This window comes from Pelecanus crispus, chromosome 1 (assembly GCF_030463565.1).
Source record: "Pelecanus crispus isolate bPelCri1 chromosome 1, bPelCri1.pri, whole genome shotgun sequence".
Lineage (NCBI taxonomy): Eukaryota > Metazoa > Chordata > Aves > Pelecaniformes > Pelecanidae > Pelecanus > Pelecanus crispus.
The window spans coordinates 59,208,953-59,232,198 of record NC_134643.1 but is presented as its reverse complement, the minus strand read 5'-3'; the positions used below and the strand labels follow the sequence as shown (position 1 = coordinate 59,232,198).

The 23,246-nt window shown below is 52.2% G+C and overlaps 1 protein-coding gene across 1 annotated transcript; it reads left to right on the top strand.

The window, feature by feature from the left end:
- Positions 1-18,416: 18,416 nt before the first annotated feature.
- LGALS1 (galectin 1) lies at positions 18,417-21,758 on the top strand. The gene is made up of 4 exons (XM_009490470.2): positions 18,417-18,459; positions 19,734-19,813; positions 21,038-21,209; positions 21,587-21,758. Exons 1-4 carry the CDS (start codon positions 18,451-18,453, stop codon positions 21,728-21,730), a joined length of 405 nt encoding a protein of 134 aa, XP_009488745.1. The 5' UTR covers positions 18,417-18,450; the 3' UTR covers positions 21,731-21,758.
- The last annotated feature ends 1,488 nt before the right edge of the window (positions 21,759-23,246 follow it).

Here is a 23,246-nt window from a genome sequence, read left to right as displayed (position 1 = left end):
AGCACTCCTAGCAGACAAGCTATTCTGGCGCTCCATATAATCCCTGGGAGACACTGAACAGTTGAACCTGCTGAGAGCAATTAAAAGCCATTAATAACTCCACCAACTTAGAGAGTTATGCTGGTCTTTGTAGCTTCAGTATACAACTGCAGCAAGGCACTGTCAGCTCTGTGAGCCTTCAGCATGTAGACAAGAGAGACATGACGCCAGAAACATTCCCAGATCACAGGGCAGCTGCCTGCAACCATCCAGGTTGTTCTGCCCTGTGATTTAGCCTGCTAGATGTGCAGCTTCAGCAAATAGCAGTTTCCACTCTGTAAACAGGATATTGCTGAGCACTGAGATGCTCTCTTCACTTGTTACGGGTGAGAGAAACCTATCCTTTAAATGGACACCATTGCCCATCAGGCTGTAAATCAGGTTGCCCAAAGTTCTGTGCCAACCTTTCTGCTTACCAGCCCTTGCTGAACCTCTAGCCTGGCTCCCACAGAAGCTGCACAGAAAGTGGTACCTGGTTAAATCTAGAGGAAGGAATTGCTTCCCTACTTGACCTGTTTCAAGTAGCAGGGATCAACTCGGATGATATCGTGTTTTCTGTTTCCTCACTCTGCTGTTGTACTACAGCTGCCTGTGTGCAATTTAAGTAGTTTATGCCTGCAGCATGGGTGCCAGAGAAATTGAGTTTTCATGGGCTGTAGATTAGAGATTTCCCACCTGTTAGGACAATGTTGATTGCAACCCTAGCAAGGTGTCCTTTCCTCACAAAACAGAGGTGTTCCTGACTTGGTGTCCTTCTCTGGCCTAATACATGGAGGTTGCTGATTCAGCTAACTTTGAGCAGAGCTTAGGAGCAGTGTGGAGCAGTGCCAGTCCCTATTTGTACATTTGCGAAGTTTGGGGGGTGGAGGTGTGAAGAATGACGGTATGCTCCTGTTCAGCACTCCGGTACAACTAGGGTACCACGTGCCTGCTACAGCCTTGGTAACCCGGAGACTGACACATCTCATGAGACTGGGTGGCTGTACTCCTCCAGTGGAGAGCATAGGCTGTGTTTAGGCTGAGCTTCCTGATGCTCACTGCCTTGTAATCCATCACAGTCTCATTAGTTGCCTTCCCTCAACAATTTCAGAGGTGAAAGGACCTGTGTCATTGAGCAATCCCACACTGTGTTTGACTCCTGTTTGGCCACATGCAACTCTGAACACCCTTGAGCCAATGGTGCTGGAAATCTACCTGTCGGTGCAGGTTTTGGAGCTGCTTTCTTCTCAGTTATCTGTTTGGGCAGCCTGATGTTAAGGATGCTCAGGAGAACTCCCTACAGAAGTGGTCTTCCTCATCCCACAGGTCACTTGTCACTTGCTGATGACCTGGTGGCAGCAGCACAGTCCTTCCTACTGGAGCACACTTGTTCCTCAGGTCAGTCCAGGGATGGAGGTGACTGGTCGTTGCAAGCAGCACATGGTCCCGGCTGGCACATCTTTTAAGTGGCAGAATCTGAGGCAGACCCCCTGGTGCTGCTTGCTGATGCAATACAAAACTCTGCCATTACTACTTTACGTGTGTTGTGAACTTTCCAGAACGGTGTCTCCAGCAATGGAACACAAACAGCAGCGGGAAATTCTGTCTGATCGCTGTAGTGACTTAGGAAGAGATACAACTCCCTGGGAAAGGGGTCTGTGAGTTACCCTGGGACTTCTTCTGACAGCAAACCTCCAAGCTCAGCAATGTGGAAGTATCCTGTCCACTACCCAAATTTCCTCCTCCTGCCCTGGCAATGTTCTGCAGTGCAGAAGAGTAAGGCACCTGCAAAGGAGCATCCTTATCTGCTCCTTGTCTCTTGAACTTGGGTGCTATGCCAGGTGCAATAAGTAAATTAGACATCTCTAATAAGTCATCTGTCTAGGGCTCTCATTCCCCCATCTCCTGGACTGTTGTTCTCTAGGCTGAAAATAAATCTAGAAGTAGGAGGCCTCTGCCCTGTGTTCCCGTTATGCTGGCTGGAGTGAATTGACACCAGATTTTGATTTCATTTCATAATATCCACGTCAAATGTTCTCCTTCCTTTTTCCTTTCTATTGCAACAACCAGGGACTCCATTGCCTGTCAGTTCCTTGTACAAATGGAGTGTGAGCTGTGCATCCCTGCCACCCTCCATCCCGCCAAGACCAGTTGCTACCCTGTCCTTTAACACACAGCTGGGTGATACCTAGAGGCCTCCATGCTGGTCATGGCAAGAAGAAAAAAATATAACTGGGTAGAAAGAAGTGCAGCTGAAATTGCTTTCCAGCAGACCTCACTTTCACTGTTGCCTGAGCCTCCTCTCTGTCTGCCTATCTCAGTAGAAGGGGTGAGAGATTCCACGTCAGAGTTGCTCCATAGATCTGCAAACCCAATGTAAGCTGGTGCTGCAAAAAAACTCAGTTGTTTTCACATCAGTCAGATGCTCAGTGACAGGAATGCTTCACCACAAGAGAGGACGCTGTGCCAGGCAGGGGCTAACAGCTGAAGGTTGGAACGCGGGATGGGATGGTCTGGGGTGTCACCCTGGCCAATGTGAGCTCACTCACAGAAATATGGGTTGATAAGTGGCAGCTGGCTGGGAAAAAGAGTGTGAAGTCCTGTCCCTTCACACATTCAAAACCTGTGTTCCTCTGAGTTGTTGAACAAGCCCCCTTCCTGGGAGCTGAAAAGCCAGATTTATAACCACAGACAATTTTGGCCATTCTTTGGGCATTAGCTTCTTTTGCTGGCTGTTGTTGACATTGCAGGGCCCCTAAATACTGCTGGCACCCTGGGTGCAGCCAGCCACCCTGCGGCTGCAGCTCTCTGCTCTGGAGCTGTTTCTCATCACAGCTCATCCCTGCTTCCCCCCACAGCTCCGGTCAGCAGCGGCTGGGTCACGCAAGCGTCTCTGCTCAGGAAAGCCTGGTCGCTGGTGAGCAAAGGCTGTGTCCTGGAGAGCAAATAGTGCACAATGTGGCTGACAGCCCTACAGTCTGCATCCAAGTCACGGCTCCCTTTTGTGTGCGCTTAATCAGCTCCTTCTGTGCCGGGCTGTGCTGCGCTGTTGCTTGGCATCTTCTGTCATGCTTCCAGTTGCTCTTAGTGGGACCATGCCCTCCATCTATGCCCTATAGTTTCAATGCTATAGATGTATGTTTTCCAGCCTGCACATCATCCTCCCTTCAACAGTTGTTTTATGCAGTCCTTCATCCTCCCTTGATGAATGCCAGACACCCTGCTTGCTGCTTTACTCGCTGCTCTACTGGCTGCACTGCCACAGGAATTGTGTTTTCTATTTTCCAGACCTGTAGCACATTTTTTTGCCTATCCAAGTCACAGCAAAGGAGGACCCAATCTCTTCAGGTACTGCTGTAAAACCCTTAGCAGCAGTTTCAGGTGCCTAAATCTCTATGAATCAGACTTGAAGTCTGGAGCAGCAGGACAGGGAAAAGGGCCAGACTGGCTCTTGCGAGCCATCCACAACCCCTTCCAAGGGGTGCAGAAATCCCAAATCCATGTGCACTGCCTGTTCCCAGACCCACATGGAGGGCAGTTATTGATGTGGGCTGGGTGAGCAGCCAAATTTCACAGAGCGGCCAGACAGTGCCTCTTCTCCTCTGCAGCTACGTGGGCCTGGCCAGGCAGGGGGAAGGAGAGCACCTGGGACTGTGGTTGCATGATGCTGGGAAGCTGCACGTACGCAGCCTTGCTGTTGTAATGGCAGCCCTCACCTTCGTCCCAGCTCATTCGCTGGTGCCCGGCTGGTTTGCCCCCAAGGGATGATGTTTCAACAGGAGGAGGCCACAGAGGCTCAGCCGGAACGGGGCAGCCGCCACACCAGCGAGGCTGCCACCGTGGCGTGCCCAGTCAGCCTAGCCCTGGGAGAGCCAGGGCTGTGGTCAGATGGCCCGCAGGCACAGCCAGCAGCAAAGTCGGGCTCAGCACCCCAGTGCAATGCAGAGAGGGAGCTCTCTGCTCCTCTGCAGGCAGAGCTGAAACACACCAGCTGGGCGAAAGCGTGCTGGGGAGATGGGGGCCTGTCGGTGCTTATCCTGGTTGCAGATGGAGGAGGACAAGGACTTGGTCCACCTGCAGCTGGTGTGGCGTTGAGATGCTACTAGCGGTGGGAGCCTGGGGAGCCACCTTCACAAGGTGCTGGGGAGAGGCAGGGCTTCCTGCGGGCACCAGGTTTTGCTGTGATAACAGCTGGTGTGCCAGTGTCGTGGTTTAGCCCCAGCCAGCAACTAAGCACCACGCAGCCGCTCACTCACTCCCCCTGCCCCGATGGGATGGGGGAGAGAATCAGAGGAGTAAGAGTGAGAAAAACTCCCGGGTTGAGATAAGAACAGTTTAATAATTGAAATAAAGTAAAATAGTAATGATAATAATAACAATATAATAATGATAATGATAATAATAATAATAATAATAATATACAAAGCAAGTGATGCACAATGCAATTGCTCACCACCCACCGACTGATACCCAGACAGTTCCCAAGCAGCGATCGCTGCTCCCCGGCCAACCCCCCCCAGTTTATATACTGAGCATGATGTTATATGGTATGGAATAGCCCTTTGGTCAGTTTGGATCAACTATTCTGGCTGTGCCCCCTCCCAGTTTTCTTGTGCACCTGGCAGAGCATGGGAAGCTGAAAAGTCCTTGACTAGTGTAAGCAGTACTTAGCAACAACTAAAACATCAGTGTGTTATCAACATTCTTCTCATACTAAATCCAAAACACAGTACTATGCCCGCTACTAGGAAGAAAATTAACTCTATCCCAGCCAAAACCAGAACAGCCAGCACTCCGCAAAACATCCACTCAAAACTGCTCTGGGGGGTGATGGGGGGACCCAGAGCTTGGGAGGGTGCTGTGGCTAGCAAAAAGAAGTGGTGAGTGTTGGCGTGCCCTAAGCATCCTCATCCCTCAGCTCGGTGGAGGCAAGAGTAGTGCAGTATGGTCCATCCCCCAGGGAGGAGATGCCTTTAGAGGTCTCAGGATCCCCATTCTCATCCCCAAGGCACCGCTTGCCCACCCACCATCCTCTCTCCCTCTGGCCAGGCCAGCTCTGACTCTGCCTCTTGTGTCACACACCTAAGCCTGCATTCCCATCAGCTCTGCTGGTGCTGCTGAGGCCTGGTCCATGGTTTTACAGCAGTGGGTGATTCTCCTTGGTGGAAATCATGGTGCTCCCAGAAATGTGCACACACAACCCAGAAGGCTGAAAGATATTGTATTAAAAAAGAAAGTAAGAAAGAAAAGCAGTGCATTTCATGTTTCAGTCTCTTGGAGGGACCAAAGAGTATCTTGTGTTCAGAAACACCCCCAGAAAGTAAAAAAAAAATAAATAAAAAAAGATAAGCTTGGCTCTGAACTGTAGTGCTTGTCCTGCTTTCTGCCTTCCCTCAAGATTCATCCTTCCCTGCCTACTGCAGGTACCCGCACCCTGGCATAGTGCTGGGGCTCTGTGGGGCTGGGCTGAGACACCCTTCTCTGGGCACTCGGGACAGAGAGAGGCCCTGCAAACACACAGGGGTGTTATTCTGCCTTGGGCAGACCTGTGCTGGGCCAAAAAAACTGAAAAAGCAAACTTTTCTGAGCCATTTGCAAGTCTTCTCTGAAAAGGGTACGCACATGCCCAGCAAACCAAGACAACCCAATTCCGGCAGCTCTCACCCCTGCCCAGAGAGTGCTGCTGGCACGCTGCTTGCCGAGAATCTGCCTTTCTCGGAAAGTGTCCTGTTTCCCCACAGGGAGTATCGCTCTGAGCCAGTGGCCACCCTCCTGCCTGCAAGAGGGATGGCTGGTTCATGGCATGGCCAGACATCCTCACCCACTTCTGCTTCTGGGAATACCAGTGCAGAGCCCAGCATCTCAGTTTCACTCTGAGGGGTAAAACCATCTGTCCCCCAACCGAGCTGAGATGCAGCCATGCGCCAGGCACAGCCTGACCTTTCTGCAGTGGGAGAGCTCTGGCCTTCCAAAGGGGAAATGGCGACTTGGTGGGGAGCCGGTCAGCATCCAAGGCCAGTCCTCAAGAGCGTCCCCCAGGACAGCTGCAGGGCACCCGCTTTGGTCAGTCATGCTCTTCACTTGGGTTGCCTGCCTTCAAGAAGGCTGAGTCTGGTGTTTTTGAGGCTGGCCTGACCCAAACCACAGCAACCCTGTGATCCCCAAGGATGGGTATGTGTGTGGAGGGGTTAGGTTTCCTCCGGCAGGACTGCTCCAGCTGGCCCAGTGCCCTGGGCTTCACCTCAGAGCTGTCCAGACACACTTTGGAACTACCCTTGCTCAACTAGGGGCTTATTATTAGGTTGGAAGGAGGAGGCCTTGGTTCTGGGGACAAGGTTTTACCCCCATTTCCATGGACCTTTTTCTCCAGGGCTGAATGGCACTTCCCTTCATCCCCCATTCCTGCTTCTCAAAGCATGGGGTGTGATGGCTTCTTAGCATTTTCTCTTTGGGGAGATACAGTCTTTCTGCAAGCCATCTCCTTCAGATGACACCTAGCAGCTTTACAGGTGGAGTAGTCTTCATCCAAAATCCCTTTATGTGCCCAGCAGGCCTGGGGAGCTATGGGAGCAGGTGGTCGGAGACACCTGATGGCTGCCCCTCCAGCATCCCACCACCCTAAGCAGCTGGATCCAGCCTAACCAAGTGATTGCAGTGACCTGGCCTCCCTCTTCCCCTGGCCAAGGGTTTGACAACTCTGAAGCTACCCATCCAGCCCCATTGCATTGAGTGAACCTGTCCCAGCACAGATCCTGACCTTTCTCAGGCCACAATACATGCCAGGCCCAGGAGCAACAGGTTGGCTGTTCCTAAAAGACAGAGTTGCTCCAAAGCAAGAAAGGCTGCTGTTGCCTCATCCCCTCTTGTGTCTTTCACAGCTTGCAGTACCTAAAGATCCTCTCAGTCCAGGCTCAGCTCACAGGGCTTCCCTGGCCAGTCTTGGGAACTTGAGGACATGTTTTCCAGGAAACCTCAGCCTGGTGGACATTGCACAATGCAAGAAGAGATGAAGATCAGTGTTCAGCAAGACCAGATCCCTGTAGCACAGCACCCTGCCCTGCCAGAGGGCTGCCCCAGACATCTGGGGATGAACATCATCAGTCCTGGGCTCTCTGCTCCTTTCTCTCTGATTCAGCCCCAGGGCTGTGCTTGGAGGGTCTAAGCAGCAAGGACAGACACACTGGCCTCAGTGGTGCTCCTTGGAGGGTCCTGCCTGGGCCCACGGAGGTCAGCCTGCTCCCTTGCCCTGAGCGGTCCCTGCAGGAAAGCAGTAATCCCAAGACAGTGGGACAAGGAACAGGTAGCCCAGGACATGTGGCTAGGTGGCCTGGAGCCAGGGTAGGGGGCTCAGCCCCATTGCCCAGCAAGAGATAGTGTTGGCACTGGTGTGACAGGCTTCCAGCACAGCCAGAGGGCAGGGGGAGATGGGAACACAGCAGCAGCAGAGGTCCTGCATGAGCTCCAATGTCCTCCCCAACCCACCAGCTGCCTCACAAGGACGCTGCATGGCTCAGTCTACGTGGAGGTTGTAGTGAAACTCAGTAGCGGGTTTTTTGGCCAGAGAGATTTCTGGGAGGTGCCAGGTGCTGTCTGTGGTTTTCCTGTCATGCATGGGGTCTGTGCAGGGCTGGAGGAAGGAAGAGAGCGGATAGCAATGAAGTGATGGAAAGTTTGAAGGAAGTCCAACTGAGACACCCTAAGAAACGAAGAAAGTAATAAAAACCCAGAGAAAAACAGTGCTCCACACCCAGGTGAGCCCACTCCTGGAGTTGCCAAAAAGGCATCCTTGGCTCAGAGGCAGGCAGTCATAAACACGGGTGGAGACTTCACAGGGAGGGAAGGTTTTACCTGTCGAGCAAGTCCCAGACTACCTTCGCCCACCAGCTGGGAGTGTTGAGCACCGTGGGGAGGGGAGGCAAGCAGTCCTTCACCGCAGCCTTCAGCACAGCAGACGGAGAAGGAGGAGGAGAGGGGGAGCAGCAGCTCTGGTTTCTCTGTGGGATCCAAGCCGAGAGAGTGGCTGGGCCATTTGGAGAGGGGACCAACCCCTAAGGAAGGTGGGCTGGGTGCCTGGGACAAGTGGGGTAACCACTTATCGTTGGCAGGGAGCCAGGTAGGGAAGGCTGAGTGCCTTCACAGTTTTTGGCAGCCTGGCCAGCAGGCTCCTTGTGTTTTTCAGCACCCTTCTTGGACTCAAACCTTCATGGATGGAGAAGCAGTCCTGTCCACTTGTAGGGCTGGTCCCCCAGCCACCCTACCCCACCAGCCCTGATGGGTCCTTCTCCCAGTGCCTCCCACGCTGCTCAATCAAGGGCGCAGGTCCCCCTTGACTTGCTCAGCAGGTAAAACCTTCCCTGCCAATGAAGCCGAGCTCGCATTCCAAGGGCAGCTGAATAAAGCACCATGTCGGGGACGGTCCTGTTCTGCTCTCTGCTGGCTTTCCTTCCCTTTCCCCCAGATAAACAGGCCACCACAAAGAGAGGCAAACATCTTTGTTTCCAAAGCAGGAAGGGCTGTCAGAATGGCATGTCTCTCTGTGTCTCATTAGGGGTTAGACAAGTCCCCAAGGACCCTGGGGAGCCCTGCCATGCAGCACAAGTCCTTGCTGACAGTGCTATTGTTAAGAAGGGGTGTATCTGAGGGGGGCTGGGGCTTTTGCACCCTGCTTGTTTCTCTCCAGGAAAGTCATGGCTGATGCCTGCTTGCCCAGGGAGACTTCCCTTCCTGACGGCTCTTATCCTGAACAGACGCCAGCTTGGCACTCGTCAAGGGGTGTGCAGGGAGGCCCCCGTTTCTGGACCTCTCCATGTGCCCCTGGGCTGGCAGGCACCCCACGGGGTGCCAAAACTGAGCTCAAAAGAAATGGCCTTCTCTTGGGGCTGCCCAGCACCAGGCTCGCTACTTTCCAACCCACCATCTACACCCAGCAGTGCCCCTTGTATTGCTCTTTTCAGGAGCTTGCGGGTGGCAGAGCTGGTGAAACAAGCCCAGGATGCTCACCCTGCCTGGGTTGGGGGATGCCTTGCCCAGAGCTTGGCTTAGGGCTGGGTCCTGCAAAGGGCCTGGTCCCCTTGGAGTGAGTTTACACAACAGCAGACCATGTAGGGACATTGCTTTCCCTCTAAGGTTGCCTCCTTATCATGGGATTGACCTGGGGACTTCTCTCATCTCCCCATCTTCCCTTTGAATGGGAGGAGGTGCATTATATTACAGCTTGAACCTGCCTGACTAAATTTAGCCAGTGCAGGGGCCAGGAGAACCTCCCTGGGTTTCCCCATTTGCTTTGGTGGGAATGGAAATGACACATCCCGGCTGTCGCCTATTTCTGGAGCAAATGCCTGAGGACCTGGAGGCCAGTACCTTTCAGACGTCCAGGGTTTTTGAAGCTAATCCACCCTGCACAAGAAAACTCTTAGACTGTAGGACTTAAAGCCGTGGACCTCCAGGGTGAGGGTGAACAGGCGTGTTCACGCTCTGGAGCCAGGGGCCCAGGGGAAACTGCATGAACCACATCAGTGTGATTTCTGAAACACTGCACCAGCCCAGGGTCTGGGGTGGGATGGGAAGTCAGGCAGGTTTAGTAACCCTGTTGGGTAACTGTCATCGTAGCTGGAGCCAAGGGGAAGTGATAAATGCCTTTCTGTACAGGAGGGAGCTTTGCAGGGGTCCCACTTCTGCTCCTCGATGCTTCTGTCTTGTCATGCTCATGGGGATGTGCCCAGTGCCTTCCTCCATCCTCAGGCAGTGCCTTCTGCCCTTCCCTTCTGGGCTGCACTCCCTTGCAGCCATTTACTTTGCTTTTGCCGAGAGAGAAGCTAAATGCATTAATGCCTTTCCCAGCTCTGGGGGTGTCTCAGGGATCAGCACCCTGGGGTGTAAAGGCTGAGACTCCCACTGATGCAACAGCCTTTGGCCTCATGGTGTACCTGGTGAACCTGCTGTGGGCTGAACAGCACTGACCTGCCCCAAGATGCATGCCCCACATACTGGCTACCTATGGGGTATATAGGGTACACCCAGAAATACCTGGCTGCTGATGGTGTCTCCCTTACCTTCTATGCTGGGAGAGCATATGTGAGCAGCACTTGCCACCAAATCACTGGCACACGGATGCTGCAAGTGAGTGTCCATACCTCTTTCCCCAGGCTCCTGCTGCGAAGAGGCTAAGCAGAAGCTGATACTATGTCTAACCAACGCCTTGCCCCACCTGTGACCCTACTCCCTACTGAAAGTCTCAACCAGCAGCACATGGGCCAACCATGCTTTGTAAAATCCTCCAAGTTGTCCCACAGAAAATCCTCCAGCCATGCACAGGGCCAGACAGTCAGTTGGCATGTCAAGATCTACCCCTCTGGCCAAAGTCAGGAGTTGTCAGTGCTCAGCCTCAATGTCCATCATAACGAGAGCAAGACTACGATCCCATGAAATAATGCCATGTTGTTTACTTGGGTGCTAGGTGCATCAGCACACTTCCCTCCTTTTTCCCAAGCCACCCAGTTCTGCTGGGACGTGAGCTGGTCGCTGGCTTTCTTCCAGAAAAATGAGATGGTCCTTTGTTTGGGAAAGGCTGAGGAGCCCAACCCTGGAGCGCAAGGTGGAAGAGAGGGAGAGTATGTCTGTGCTGCCAGTGCTGGGGGAGTGAGCTTGTGCTCCTGACAGAACGGCGTGTATTACCACCCCACCAGCTGCTGTTGTAAACCTGCCCCAGCTCTGCATAGGGAGGAAGGAACTGAGGAAATCCCAAGCGTGGACCCTATCTTTTGCCATAAAGTGTGGACAGTTGACACCTGGACTGCTCTGAGCACCTGAGGACAGCTCTTCCCAAGTGCCACAGGCAGGCAAAGTCCAGCTTTGGCATCGGTGGGGTGCTTCAGCACCTGCTCTCTGCCCAGGGAGCAGAGCAAGCCGGAGAAGCCAGAGGTGAGGAAGAGCAAGCTCTTGTGTGGGACATGACGGTGGATGGGTGTGCTTGCTGGCAGGCATAGAGACGGCTCTGCAAAGGGCTTCCTTGGAGAGATCCACTTGCAAAAACTTCTGAAAGAGCAACACAGCAGTGATGTGCATGTACCCACCAGCCCTGGAGGGTGCCTGGTCCCCCTTGCAAGGGGGTGGGAACCAACAGCATTGCAGGGGATGACACATCCCAGCACTTTCCACTGCCTCCAAACTGTGATAGCATCAGGGAGGAGCGCCCTGCAATTTATTTCCCCAAATAGCGACACAGCCTCACCACAGCAGTGATGTGCATGTACCCATCAGCCCTGGAGGGTGCCTGGTCCCCCTTGCAAGGGGGGTGGGAACCAACAATGTTGCAGGGGATGACACATCCCAGCACCTTCCACTGCCTCCAAACTGTGATAGCATCGGGGAGGAGCGCCCTGCACTTTCTCTCCCCAAATAGTACAAGCCTCAGGGAAGGGAGGGTGCCAAGCCCTATCAAAACACCCTGCCATTTCAGCAGCTGATCCCGGTGGATAACAGACAGCTTACTAACGAGAGGGTAATTGTACCAGCTGGCTGTATGGTGGCAGGCAGCAGCTGCCTAACAGGGCTCCGTACTGCCTAACTGTTGGGGGCACCAAGTGAGGGATGGCACATACAGCTGAAATCCCTAAGGAAGTTTTTGAGTGTCCCAGTCAAGAAGTGGAGAGCAGTCCCAGGCTGTGCTGGCTTTGAGGCCAGGAGGATGTGTCCCCATTGGGGAATGATGAGCTGTACCACCTGCAGGACCCCAAGGGAGGGCAGGAGCCTGTCCACCCAAGGCAATCCTCTTTTCTCCAGCTCCTGCTGCCTTGCAGGGCCCTGTTGCCCCTTGGAAAGACCAAGTTGGCCATTTGCCTGTCTTGGCTTCAGCTTGGCTCTGCTGATGCCTTGTGGTCCCATGTGCTTTGGAGGCTCTCCAAGCATGAGCTGTGCCCCTAACGCTGGCTCATGGGCTGGCTGCAGACGAACACATTTGCCAAAGCAGATGCAATGTCTCATGCAGGGTACATCTCATTGAGAAAACCTGATGTGCTCCAGGCTCCCTGCCAGCCTCACCTCCTGAGCAGCTCTGATGCTGTTTCTGCCGTGTGTGGCAGATATCACATCCCACACCCTAGGTACCACTTTGCATGTACAAAAAAAAGGGTGTTTTCAGGATTCTTTGTCATTCCTGCCAGCAAAGCCTATTCAAGGCAACACTTTTCTTCAGGATTATCATTCCAGACTGCTTTTTATACACATTACTCGCGGAAAAATGGCATGCAGCTGAGTTTCAGTCTCAAGGGTGTTGCAGTAGAATGTGCCTGTATTCCATGGACATACTTCTCCTGAGCACTGTTTCTTGGAAAAGCTGAAACCAGCATCTGGGTTGCTCTAACATGTTCAAACACAGCATCCACTTACTGTTTGCATATTAAGTACAGCAAACAATCCTTTGCCTAGCACGTCTCAAAAGTCGCTTTAACAGAGAACAATGCAACACAGGGAATATGCCTCAGCAGGTCATTTCTAGGCTTGAAATAGGCTCAATAAATGGCAGGTTTCTAAGGCACTGCAAGGACACCAATTTGAGTATTACGGCAGTGCAGAGCTGGTGGCCACAGTCGATAGCCTGCAGCCTGCAGCTCTCCTGCTCTGGCACATCAGTGCTGAAACATCTGAAACCTACCACGTGGAGCTGCATTTCCTTGTCCTTGAACTCCCAGCACTAACCAGCAGCCCAGGAATATTCCTTAGCGTCATGTTTTAGCACAATATTCACTTTCTCTCCTGCAGTGGTGGCTCTGGGCTTATGTTGCAGGCCCTCTGGAAGTCATTAGCCAACATCCAGACAAGCAGTGGCAATGTTTTCCCCTCTATAGTCAGCATTTGCTGAGCTTGTAGCTCTGCTTTTGAAACATGTCATTTCTTAAAGGTTAGGTTTGAAGCCTTGCCTGCAGTGCCTGCACAGCCTGAACAACACATACTGCACCCAAACTCATTTTCACTTCTACCTTTTCCTTTCTATTTCTCCAACTTAACTTATTTAAAGAAAATTGGAAATTCACGCTGCTGGTCAGAATTTTACTTCCCGTTTTCTTTAAATGAGAAAAATATTATCAGTTTCAAAGTGCATGGCAGAGTTGCACAAGGTCCCTAATTGTACTTTGCCTACAGGAGAACTTAAGCCTTACTCCGTTCACCTTCCAGCTCTCCCGGGTCTGCTGTCCCCCTCTGGCTCAGCAGTGATTGCCTGACCTGCTGCAAGGCTTTTCCTAACCTGCATTTGCAGCTCTTGGAAATCCTCTACGTGCAGCCACCACCCAGTCTGGGCTGCGTCATTGCGAGCAACCTCTCTGTGTCAAAACCAAGAACGCGCTTTCCTAAAGCATCGGGCTGCCCCTCCTTGATTTGCCTTTGCTGTGCCGCCCTGGGCCAAGTGCTCTTAAACTGAAATGCAAATGGCCTGAAGCCTTCCCAACCAGTCACTGCCTGGCTGGGATTACAGATCTGCTAACTCCACTGCTCCAAGCCTCATAGTCAGGATCCTTCACGTCCAAGTTAATCGAAGGCTTGGTGCTTTTTTGCTGTGCTGTCAGTATTTCTAGCAGTGTCAGGCGAGGAGTCTTCCCACCTATCACCCAGGTGGAGGAGCTAACCCAGACCAGTGGGTGGCTTCTCGCCATTCTTGCATACGAGAAGGGCACTTGAACAGCTTGGGCCAACCATCTCCATGGGCTGACACAGGCTGATCTGTGCTGCCCATGGCCACAACCCAGCACCTGGCTCCCTCCCTGCTCTCCCGACCAGGGCGCTGTGCCCATCCCGCAGCTGCAGGGATACCACCCCGGCTGGCAGACCAGGAGCACTCCTTTCCCTGCTGTGCCCAGGGAGGGTTTACACTCCAGAGGCGAGATGGAGCCCAATGTGAGCAGCCAGAACTGCAAGGGAGGAGGTGGGGAGCATGGACTTGGGGAGCTCCCGGGATGCACTTTGAGGTGTGTCTAACACATCCCGGTGTCATTAGCATGCACAGGAGTCGTTCCTGCTTCCCCAAGCTGTAATTTCAGGCTCACCCAGATAAATCACCTTGTCCAGGTACCCTTTGATAACATTTGCAGGATTATCTTCATGACTGGGGAACATATTTCCATGCTGATTTAATAAAAGCAGAGATTCTGAAGTCAGCAGGAGCGGGAGCCTCATAGACGGCTCCTCATCCAGGAAATTGGATGTGGTTGGAAATGTTTCAGCAGGTGAAGCTTGGGAGATCCTGCCGTGGCTCATTTCTGATGTGAGGCTCTGTGTCCGCGAGATAATAAATCTGTGTTTAGCGTACCTAATCCTGAATTTAAAATACCGCAACCCACATAACACAAAGTGGCTGAACAGGTACAAAGACACTCTCCCAGTGGAAAGATGTTGCAAATCATTGAAGGAGTAATTGCAGCCAAAACAGGCTTTTCCCAGCTGGAGAGCAATGTATACAGGTGGACTTTGATCACGTAGTCCACGGGCTTTTCAGCCAGGCCCTTTCCTAATCCTCCAAGGTCATGACTTGCGATGCCCTGCCTATCACTGCATCCCTCACAAGCAGATTTGGGGGCAGATCTTCCCTCCTTTGCTTCAGAGACTTGCCTGTCTGGGCTATTTCTCTGGCAGCTGCCAAACCACCTTGGTTAGAGCCACCCAACAGCTTAGCCCAGCAGTTCAATTCAACCCCACAGCGTGCAGTAGCTGGACTCCAACCCCCAGCACGTAGGACCAGTCTGGGTATGCTGAGGCATACCTGTGCCTATCAGCTAGACCAGGAGGCAGGCTCTATATCAAAGGTACTCACAATGATGAAACTCACCCTTACCAATCATGTTTCCCTCTTCAACCTAAGCTGAATTCCAGCTTGGAGGTTCAGAGGGGTGGGGATGTCCATGAGGAAAGCTGGGAGCTCAAGAAACTGTGCCATCTCAGCATGGAGAGATCAGCACGAGCTCTTCAGGTGTCAAGGTGAGTGCAGGAAGAAGGCTGAGGCCCTCAGAGAAGAGCTACAATGAAAATTATGGGCAACCCTAGCAACAGAGAGGGATGTCTGGTCCCTTCTACAGGAATGATGGGTCACAGCCAGCGTCGGGGGATGAGCTCAGGCCCCAAAGGCATTAGCAGTTCTTTGAGGACTGTCTGGGATTGCTCACAGTACAAGGGCAATTTGCACTTTCCAAGGAGGAGTGAGCAGACAGAGACATTGTGCAAGGAAAGCCTAGCGAGAGGGCAGCAAGTTGCTACCAGGAGCCAGGCTGTCTCTGAAGTGCAGACCACAGGGGAGGTGCCCAGGGTCAGGACCTGAGCGGGATGCCTAACCCCTAGCATAGAACATGCTTGATGGGGTCTTTGCTATGATTTCTGGCCTTGCGTACATGTGCTGCCTGTGAATTCAGTCTGCTCCTGTCATGGCAGCTGGCTCTGCTGGCCCCATCCTGTCCGTGACACAGGATCCCAATTTGGAGAATGCAGGTGCAGATGCAAACATCACCTCCCTCACCCTCATCACCAGAGATGAGGCACTGCTGAAGTAATATCCCACAGACATTACTCCCTTCTCCACACTTGTGGCTCCCTCTGGCCGAGAGTTTGGCATGGCCAAGGACGCTGTTTGCAGCAACAGCATCAGGTCCACTCGCTCCCTTTGGCTTGGACAAAGAAGAGCTTTTGCTTTCCAACAGACGATGCAGATCAGTGTCTCTCCCTCTAATACAAAGTAAGGATTTGCAATGTGATGCAGGAGACCTGTCCTGGTGAGGAAGTGCCTGGATGGAAGGGTGGAGAAGAAGAGCCCTATCCCACTGCTGAGTTCCCACACAGCGGAATAAGCCCATGCCACCGAGGTCTGCTGTGATCTGTCCTCATCTTCCTCATCTCCATCCTTTGCAGAGCTGATGGACTGATAACCTGCTGGCATATCGCCTAGCTGGCTGACCTGCCACACACTGGTAAGGAATGAGGTGACGGGAGGTGAGGATTGCCAGCTCTAACCAGCCTGGCTCTGCCCTTCTCAGCCCACAGTGGCTCTTCCTACACCACATTGCTCCTGAAAATAATGGGCAAGCACCTCTGCATCTTCAGTGTGGTGGAGCAGGTGTCAGGGCAGCTGGGGATACCATCCCTGTCTGGTGTGGCATCATGGTGAGCAGGGACCTTCCCTCCCCTGAACTCAGCCATACCTTGTGAGGACACTGATACTGGAGCTATAGATTTTGTCACCTCATCATGGTGGCTCCAATCCAGAGGTAGGAAGGGAGACATGGCATTTTACAGCTGGAGGTAGCCCATGGTCTACAGGCAATGGGATGCCCTATGGGCCCCTTTCTTGCAGTATTAGCCTGTCATGCTAATGCCATTTAATTCTAGGCTCCTTGAAATCCAGCGGAGACACCTGGACTTCCAACAGACAAACATGGGCTGCCTGTGGTAGACTCAAGTCTGAAGGCTGAATTTCCTTGATGTGAATAGCCCTTCTAGTATCTCCTCTGGGATGGTATACCCTCCCTTGTTATCACTTGTTATCCATGTGCTGGTCTCTAATCTTCTCAGCAGCATTTGGAGGAAGGTCCCTGGACAGGTGTGACTCAAGGAGCTGGTGGCTGCTAAGATTGGGTTACAGTGCCCAGCTGCCAGAAACACTGCAGGAAACACAGAATCTACCCCTGACCTTTTAAATGGCCTCCCCCATCTCCAGCTTTAAGTGAGCAAATATCTATACATTTCATTTCCCTGTCCACCATTTCTTGCAAGGGAACAGTCCCTCCTAGTCCAACCCCTGCAACCTGCTAGACCATGGCTCCAGCAGTAGCTCATCTCCTTGGAGAGATGTCTGGAGTCCTTTGCCGGGGTTTGGTCTCACAAAATCTTGCAGTTGAAAGGAATTTGTTTAATTACACACACATCCTGAGCAGAGGGAAGCTGGCTCTAGATACTTTTTCTCCTGCTGGTATGGAGGACTCCTCTTCTTCCCGCACCACATGGAAGGGATCAGGCTCAAGGACTGCACTCTGAGGCAGGTTTCCAGAGGTGGAAAGAGGGAGCGGGTATGTCAGAGCAGAGAAGCCCACTTTGGTCTTTATTCCAGTCCCCTTGTGTTGTGGGGTGATCAGTGACCTGGACAAAGGCTGGAGCCTTTCCAGGCCCTCCCCAGCTCCAGCAGGCAGGATGGCCTCCCTGCTACCTCTGCTGGCATTGATGACACCCACTGGAAACACCCAGCCTCTGGGGTTGTGCTTTACAGGGGTAAGAGGTATGGGGTTTATCACGTCCTCAGGAGATGGGGAACTGATGGGCCTCATAGAAAGGGAAGAAGAAAGTGTTTCAGTGAATTTCAGTTCTGGGCCTCTTAAGGAAATCACAGAGAGTCTTGTGATTTAGAGACAAATATGCAAGACAAGGAGAGCTTTAAGACATAGGCTTGGCCCACTGCCTGAATTTTTTCCCTCCTCTTTCAGTGTAATTACAGTTGAGCCATGTAGTAATTTCGTAACTTTTTCCAAAGGAATCCTTTCACTCAGAGTGAATCATACTTGCACAAAAAGAACATGGAGGCAGATACAAGATGTAGAGACCCTATGGCTTATTGTGATAAAACGTTTTGCTCCCATCCCTTTGTTCTTCAGCCCCCCAGGTGTGCCCAGGGTAGGTGCAAGAGCCAGGCATTGAGCTTTCCTGGATAATTCCTCCCCACCCCTCCAAGACAGCTTCCTCCTGGCTTGTTGTGCCCTACAGCTGTGATGAACTGCATGGTTTTGAGAGTGTCTAGGGGTTCTGCAGAATAAGGACTGTTTCCCCTCCTTTGGTTTCTGTACCTACAAGAGCAGGTGGTAAGGCCTGGGTCAGCAGCTGGGCAGCCTTTGGGGTCAGCAAGGCTTGACAGTGCAGCTGGGCAACCCTGGATCCAGCTTCAGTGCTCTGCTCCTGGGGTTTCACCTGGAGCACAAAGAGTTTCTGAGGTACTGTGTGCGCTCAGCGATACTTCTTCTGCTCCTGATTTAGCCAGAGCCAAAGAGCCCAGCCCTCCTCTCAGACCCTTCCTGCCAAGTCTTAATCCGTCTGACCATTTTCCATGTGGGATAAAAGCCTTGGATAGTAAAACACTCATTGTAAAATTATTTTCCATTGGCTTCATGGCCACACACAGCTGGATCTCCTCCTAGCACGGCCGGCAGCGTGCTTGGAAGGGTTGGGTTTTGGATTCTGGAGAGGAGCCTGAGTGAGGGTGGGAGGAGGCAGCTCTGCCTGACAGACCCTCCCTCCCCCCAAACCTAACCCCTCCCACCCTTTCCTCGGTCTGATTGGCGAGTGGGGTGGAGAAGGGCTGGGACAACTCAGCTCTCCATCTATTTAAAGGCAAGGGTGGGGTCCCTACAGCTACTTGCCTGGGACTGTTGCACCTTGGTGGAGAGGAGCATTAGCCTGCAGAGCAGCACCATGTCTTGCGTGAGTAGAGAAAGGGAGGGGGCAGCTGGTGCATGGCTCCGGGGCGGTTTTGCTGGAGGTGGTGCTTCATGGAGTGGGACCATGGGGAATGTGTTGGCTTGGTGTGAGGGTGCTTGTGCTATCCTCCCTCTGCTCATCAGCCCCTGTGTCAGAGGGTCTGCTAGAGCTGGGTGCCTGCTGCTGGGTAGGAAGGATCCCTGCTGCATCCATTACAGAGAGGTAGCTGCTATTTCTTGTTCTGGCAGGAGTGGGGGTTTTTTCCCTGCAGGATCCCTTTGGGGAGGTATGTGGGGGGGTCCTTGCTAGGTTGGCTCCCAAGCTCGGGTAACCTGTGTTACAGCAGCTCTGCTCTGGGGAAGCAGCTGCAGTAATGTTTGTTGCTCTCTGAGCATCTCTTCTTCTGGGCAGCCTTGCTGCTTTCTTCTGGGCTGAAGTTTTCCTGAGTCACTGAATCATTATTTCTCTCTGTTTCTTGTAAGGAAGTGTATAGCTTCTGTATAGCTACAGAAGTGTCCTTCTGTGAGAATCAAGGACAGCTGGGGAGATGCTTGTGTCAGAAGAGTGATTGCATGTCTTTAATCTTTCATTAGACTGAGGGTGGTTAATTAGGGAGTGTCCCAAGTGCAGGCTCATTTATTAAAGTGGAATGGGGGAAGATTCTTAGTGTTCTTGAGGCCTTGCATCTGGTGTGATAGAAAATGAGTACATATGGGTTTACCAGGGTATTTTAGTTCTCCTAGAGAGAAGGTGGGGAAAGGTATGTGCATGGAGCAGGAGAATGTTCTTGCAAATGCTGAACATAAAAAAAAAACAACCCACCCAAGCCCTTGGGAGCTGGGGAGTAAAGTGTCTGAGCCCCTTGACCTGGGCAAGGCTTGAAGTTCAAATCCAAGCCAGGGGAAGGGAGTGGAGGCTCCATCCTTGCACAGCCAAGCTTGTGTGGGATGATGTGAGACCCACAAGGCACATGGGTGTGTTTGTGACAGGGTGGGTGTGATGGGAGTTTGCAGGTACTTTCATTTCACTGCTGTGAAATACAGGTATGTTGATGAGAGCAGCAGGAGAAAGGCTGAGAAATAGGGCACCTGTTCCATGTGACTGGAATAACTTCTCTGGGATGTCCCTGGTGCAATGCCCTAGGGGAAGGGAGCTTCCCTGTCTCTCCAGTGGTCCAAAGCAATGCCCTGTCTTGCAAGGCAGCAGGGAGAGCTGCCAAGTAAGATCAAGTGAGACAGCAGGTACTGAGCTAATATCTCTGCCTCTGTGTTCCCCAGGGACCAGTATGCACCAACTTGGGTCTCAAGCCTGGCCAGCGCCTCACTGTCAAGGGGAAAATTGGATCAAGTGCTAAGAGGTAAGTTATGCTATGTTGCCCAGGCACAGTTGTCTTCTGCTGGTGGGGGACAGAAGGAGTCTCTCCCTTGGGTGGGAGAGGAGCAGCTTTGGAAGGGGTTAACACCAGCAGTGCTTCTTAGTGAGTCATTCCCTAATGCACATTGCAGACAGATGCTACTGCCAAGGGGCTAAGCCAAAGCAGATGTGAAGCTCCAGTGGCATGCACTGACACTGACCACATCCTCTCTAGTGCAGTACAGGAAATGGAAGCTGTGTCTATACGGAGATCTGGGTTGAGACCATCCCCACAGCCACATCCTCTCCCCAGCATGAAGATGGCCCAGGAGAAGGGACACTATTACAGTGCCTTGCTTCACTGGGCAGAAGGAGATTTTGGCCCAAGCAGCTGGGAGGTCTTAGATGCTGAGCTACAGCTCCAACTAATGGTACAAATGGAAAGTCTGCCTGTTACAGCAGAGGGTCTCAGGCTGTTGATGTTTGCTTTCACCCAGTGGAGATGCCTTCAGGTGCTAGTCCTTGTGCAGGTCTGTGGCTGGTGGGGCCTCTTGGTGGGTAAGGTGGAGCTCATAGCTGCTGTACCAGCACCAGCAGTGTTCCAGGAAACATGTCCCAGCTCTTCCCAGTGCCTTTGAAGTTTGATAGTGTCAGAGCAAAGCCTCCTGGGCTCTCTTGCCAAATAATATACTTCCTTTCTTCTCATCTGAGTAAGAGGCCTGGAGGCAAGGTGGACACTGGGCTAGGAAACTGCTTCTCCCCACTGCCACAGCAGATGCTTTGGGATAGCTAATGACATGGTAATTATTTCAGCTGCCTGCAGGGTGGGGAGAAGGCAGTGGCTGTCAGGCAGGGTGCAGCACCAGCTAACTGTTTGGGGCTGAAAGGAAATCTGTGAAAAGCAACTGACTCCTTGGGCGCTGGTTTGGGTGCAGGATAACTCCCTGCTCAGGGCTAAGTGCCGAACCTTTCTCTTGTTAAAAACTTTGTGGAAACGAAGAGGTGTCTCTCCTAGGGATGGCACTGTGGGGCCTATCACCCCAGCAGAAGAGTACACTTTACTGATACAGCACCATCTTTCTAGAGAAGCTGTGCAGTTTAGCCAAAGGGTTTCTCTTTGGTTACCCTCAGCTGGGCTTGAAGCAACAGACCCAGAGATGGTCATGGTAATGAGCAACATGCTATCATTGTATTGATTAAAACAGTATTGATGTCTCTTTCTATGCAGCTTTGTGATGAATCTGGGGAAGGATGCTTCCCACATCGGGCTTCACTTCAACCCCCGTTTTGATGCTCATGGTGATGTGAACACCATTGTGTGCAACTCAAAGAAGGTGGAAGAGTGGGGTGCAGAGCACAGGGAGTCTGTCTTCCCTTTCCAGAAGGGGGGTACAGCAGAGGTGAGGCCTGGGATGCTCTCTCTGTACCTGCCCTGGTGAAGGGAGGGTGTTTGGCACAGGGCACCCAACTGCAGGGGCTGTCTCAGGACTGTCTGTACAGGAGGTGGCTGGCTTCTCCTGCTTGGCCAGTGCCACCATCCAGTGCACTGAGCAGTGATGGAGGGTGGGGATCAAATGTGCAAGCTTCAGCTAACTCAAAGGGATGTTACTATTGAACTGAGCAGGGAATAGGCATCTCTTGGGAGACCAGAAAAACACTCCTGCTGCTGAACACGTTCACCCTACAAAGCAGAGGGTGGCACAGCAATGCAGTAGAGGAGAAAGGCTTGAGGGTATCTTGGAAGAAACTCTTTTTGACTTTTCCACTTGTCTTGCAGGTCACTTTCATTATCAACCAAAATGATGTGACAGTCCACCTGCCAGGCCACCAGTTCACGTTCCCTAACCGGCTTGGTCTTTCTGTCTTTGACTACTTTGAAACACAAGGGGACCTCACAGTCCAGTCCATCAACTGGGAATAACTTCCTCTGGCATGTCCATCTCAAAGATACAGAAAAAGTGATCAATAAATAAAGGTTTTGGTCTACCCAGTCTCAAAATCTAATCTGTTTCATGCTGCAAGACCACATGGGTTGATTACCTTGCTGGTGGGGTGGGGGAAGGAGGGTAGGCTGGTGGGGTGGGGGAAGGAGGGTAGCCAACTTTGCTGGGCTACTGTATGTAGGTGGCATTGTGCCAGCCTTGGACCTTAAAGTCATGGATGGAGAGGAAGGTGAGGGGCAAAAGCCTGGGAAGGCAGAAGGTGAAAAGCTCAAGGAGAATCAGAAGGAAATATTGGTGCTAGATATGATTAAAGGGGAGAGTGGAAGGGTTCCTTGGGCAAAGTCACCTACTCTTGATGTCTAGACTGATACCTTATCCTACCTCAGTAAAATGGGTTGATGAAATTTATCTCTCCCTAAACTAAGCATCCCTAGCTGGTCTCAGACAGCCTTGAGTTGCTGTGTGGGGTAAACCTAGTAGGGGCATGGAGTGAGGGGAGAGTCTGCAGTTGTGCTAGCTTTGGCCTGCACCCCTCTGTAGAGGCTGGTCATGCTTATGACACAGCTCTTCTATGTCCTCTTGGGAGCTCTTGCTGCTGCATGGGGACCACAGTAGAAAATGATACCTTGCTGGGCGTGGTGGAGCATGCAGTGGACTCCTCATCCAAATCCTTTCTTCCAATAACTGCAGAAGCATGAATATTCTCAGGCCATAGCTTGTGTGGCACATGAGGGTGGTAACATGGAGGGATCTGGCTTTATTCTGTCCCATGTGCCTTGCCTGGTCCATCCAGAGCTGGGAGAGGTAGCAATGCCCAGCTGGGGTGTGAGATGTTAAGGATGTGTCCATTATACTTTTGTTACCCCTTCACTTATATTAGCCTAAATGAGCCTGAGCACTTCTTGGTCTAATCTGAGCCTAGCCTCTGAGGAGACTGAAGATGATGAGGCATATTTGATGTTACAGCATAGTTCTCACGGGGCTGTGAGTTGTTACCCAAGGTGTCAGCTGCTGCTTTGGGGGCTCTGCCAGTCTAATGCTACTTCAGTGGCAGTAACTACTGCTTTTAGGCAGGCTGTGCCTGGTGGGCACAGGAAAGGTGGGAGTTGCCCTTCCCACAGCAGTTACCAGGGAGGCCTGGGGTGGAAGGACCCAATCTTTGGGTCCTCACTTCCATGCTTGGCCATGAGCAACACAAAACATAAACAAATTGATGTCCTAGAAGGACTCCCTGCAGGCCTGGCTGGGATGATTCCTCCCATTAAGCAGTCGCAGAGCAGGTGGAGCACAGGAACTTGCTCCTACAGCAGCAGCACCTTCCGTTCTTGCTCCATAATTCATGAGGCTCTGCCAGGTCCTGTGTCTCAGGTACCATGAAAAGGGAGGCTTGGCTGATAGGAATTGGGGGCCTGAGGAGGAAGAGAGAGATCAGTTGGAAACAAGGGCTCAAGAGCTTTTGAGCTGGGAGGCAGGAACACTTAGGGTGTACAAGCA

What these genes read in the sequence shown, in the direction of transcription:
- LGALS1 (XM_009490470.2), top strand. An exon ending in ATTGGATCAAGTGCTAAGAG is followed by an intron (nt 19,814 to 21,037) that starts GTAAGTTATGCT and finishes CTTTCTATGCAG; the next exon opens with CTTTGTGATGAATCTGGGGA. An exon ending in AGAAGGGGGGTACAGCAGAG is followed by an intron (nt 21,210 to 21,586) that starts GTGAGGCCTGGG and finishes CTTGTCTTGCAG; the next exon opens with GTCACTTTCATTATCAACCA.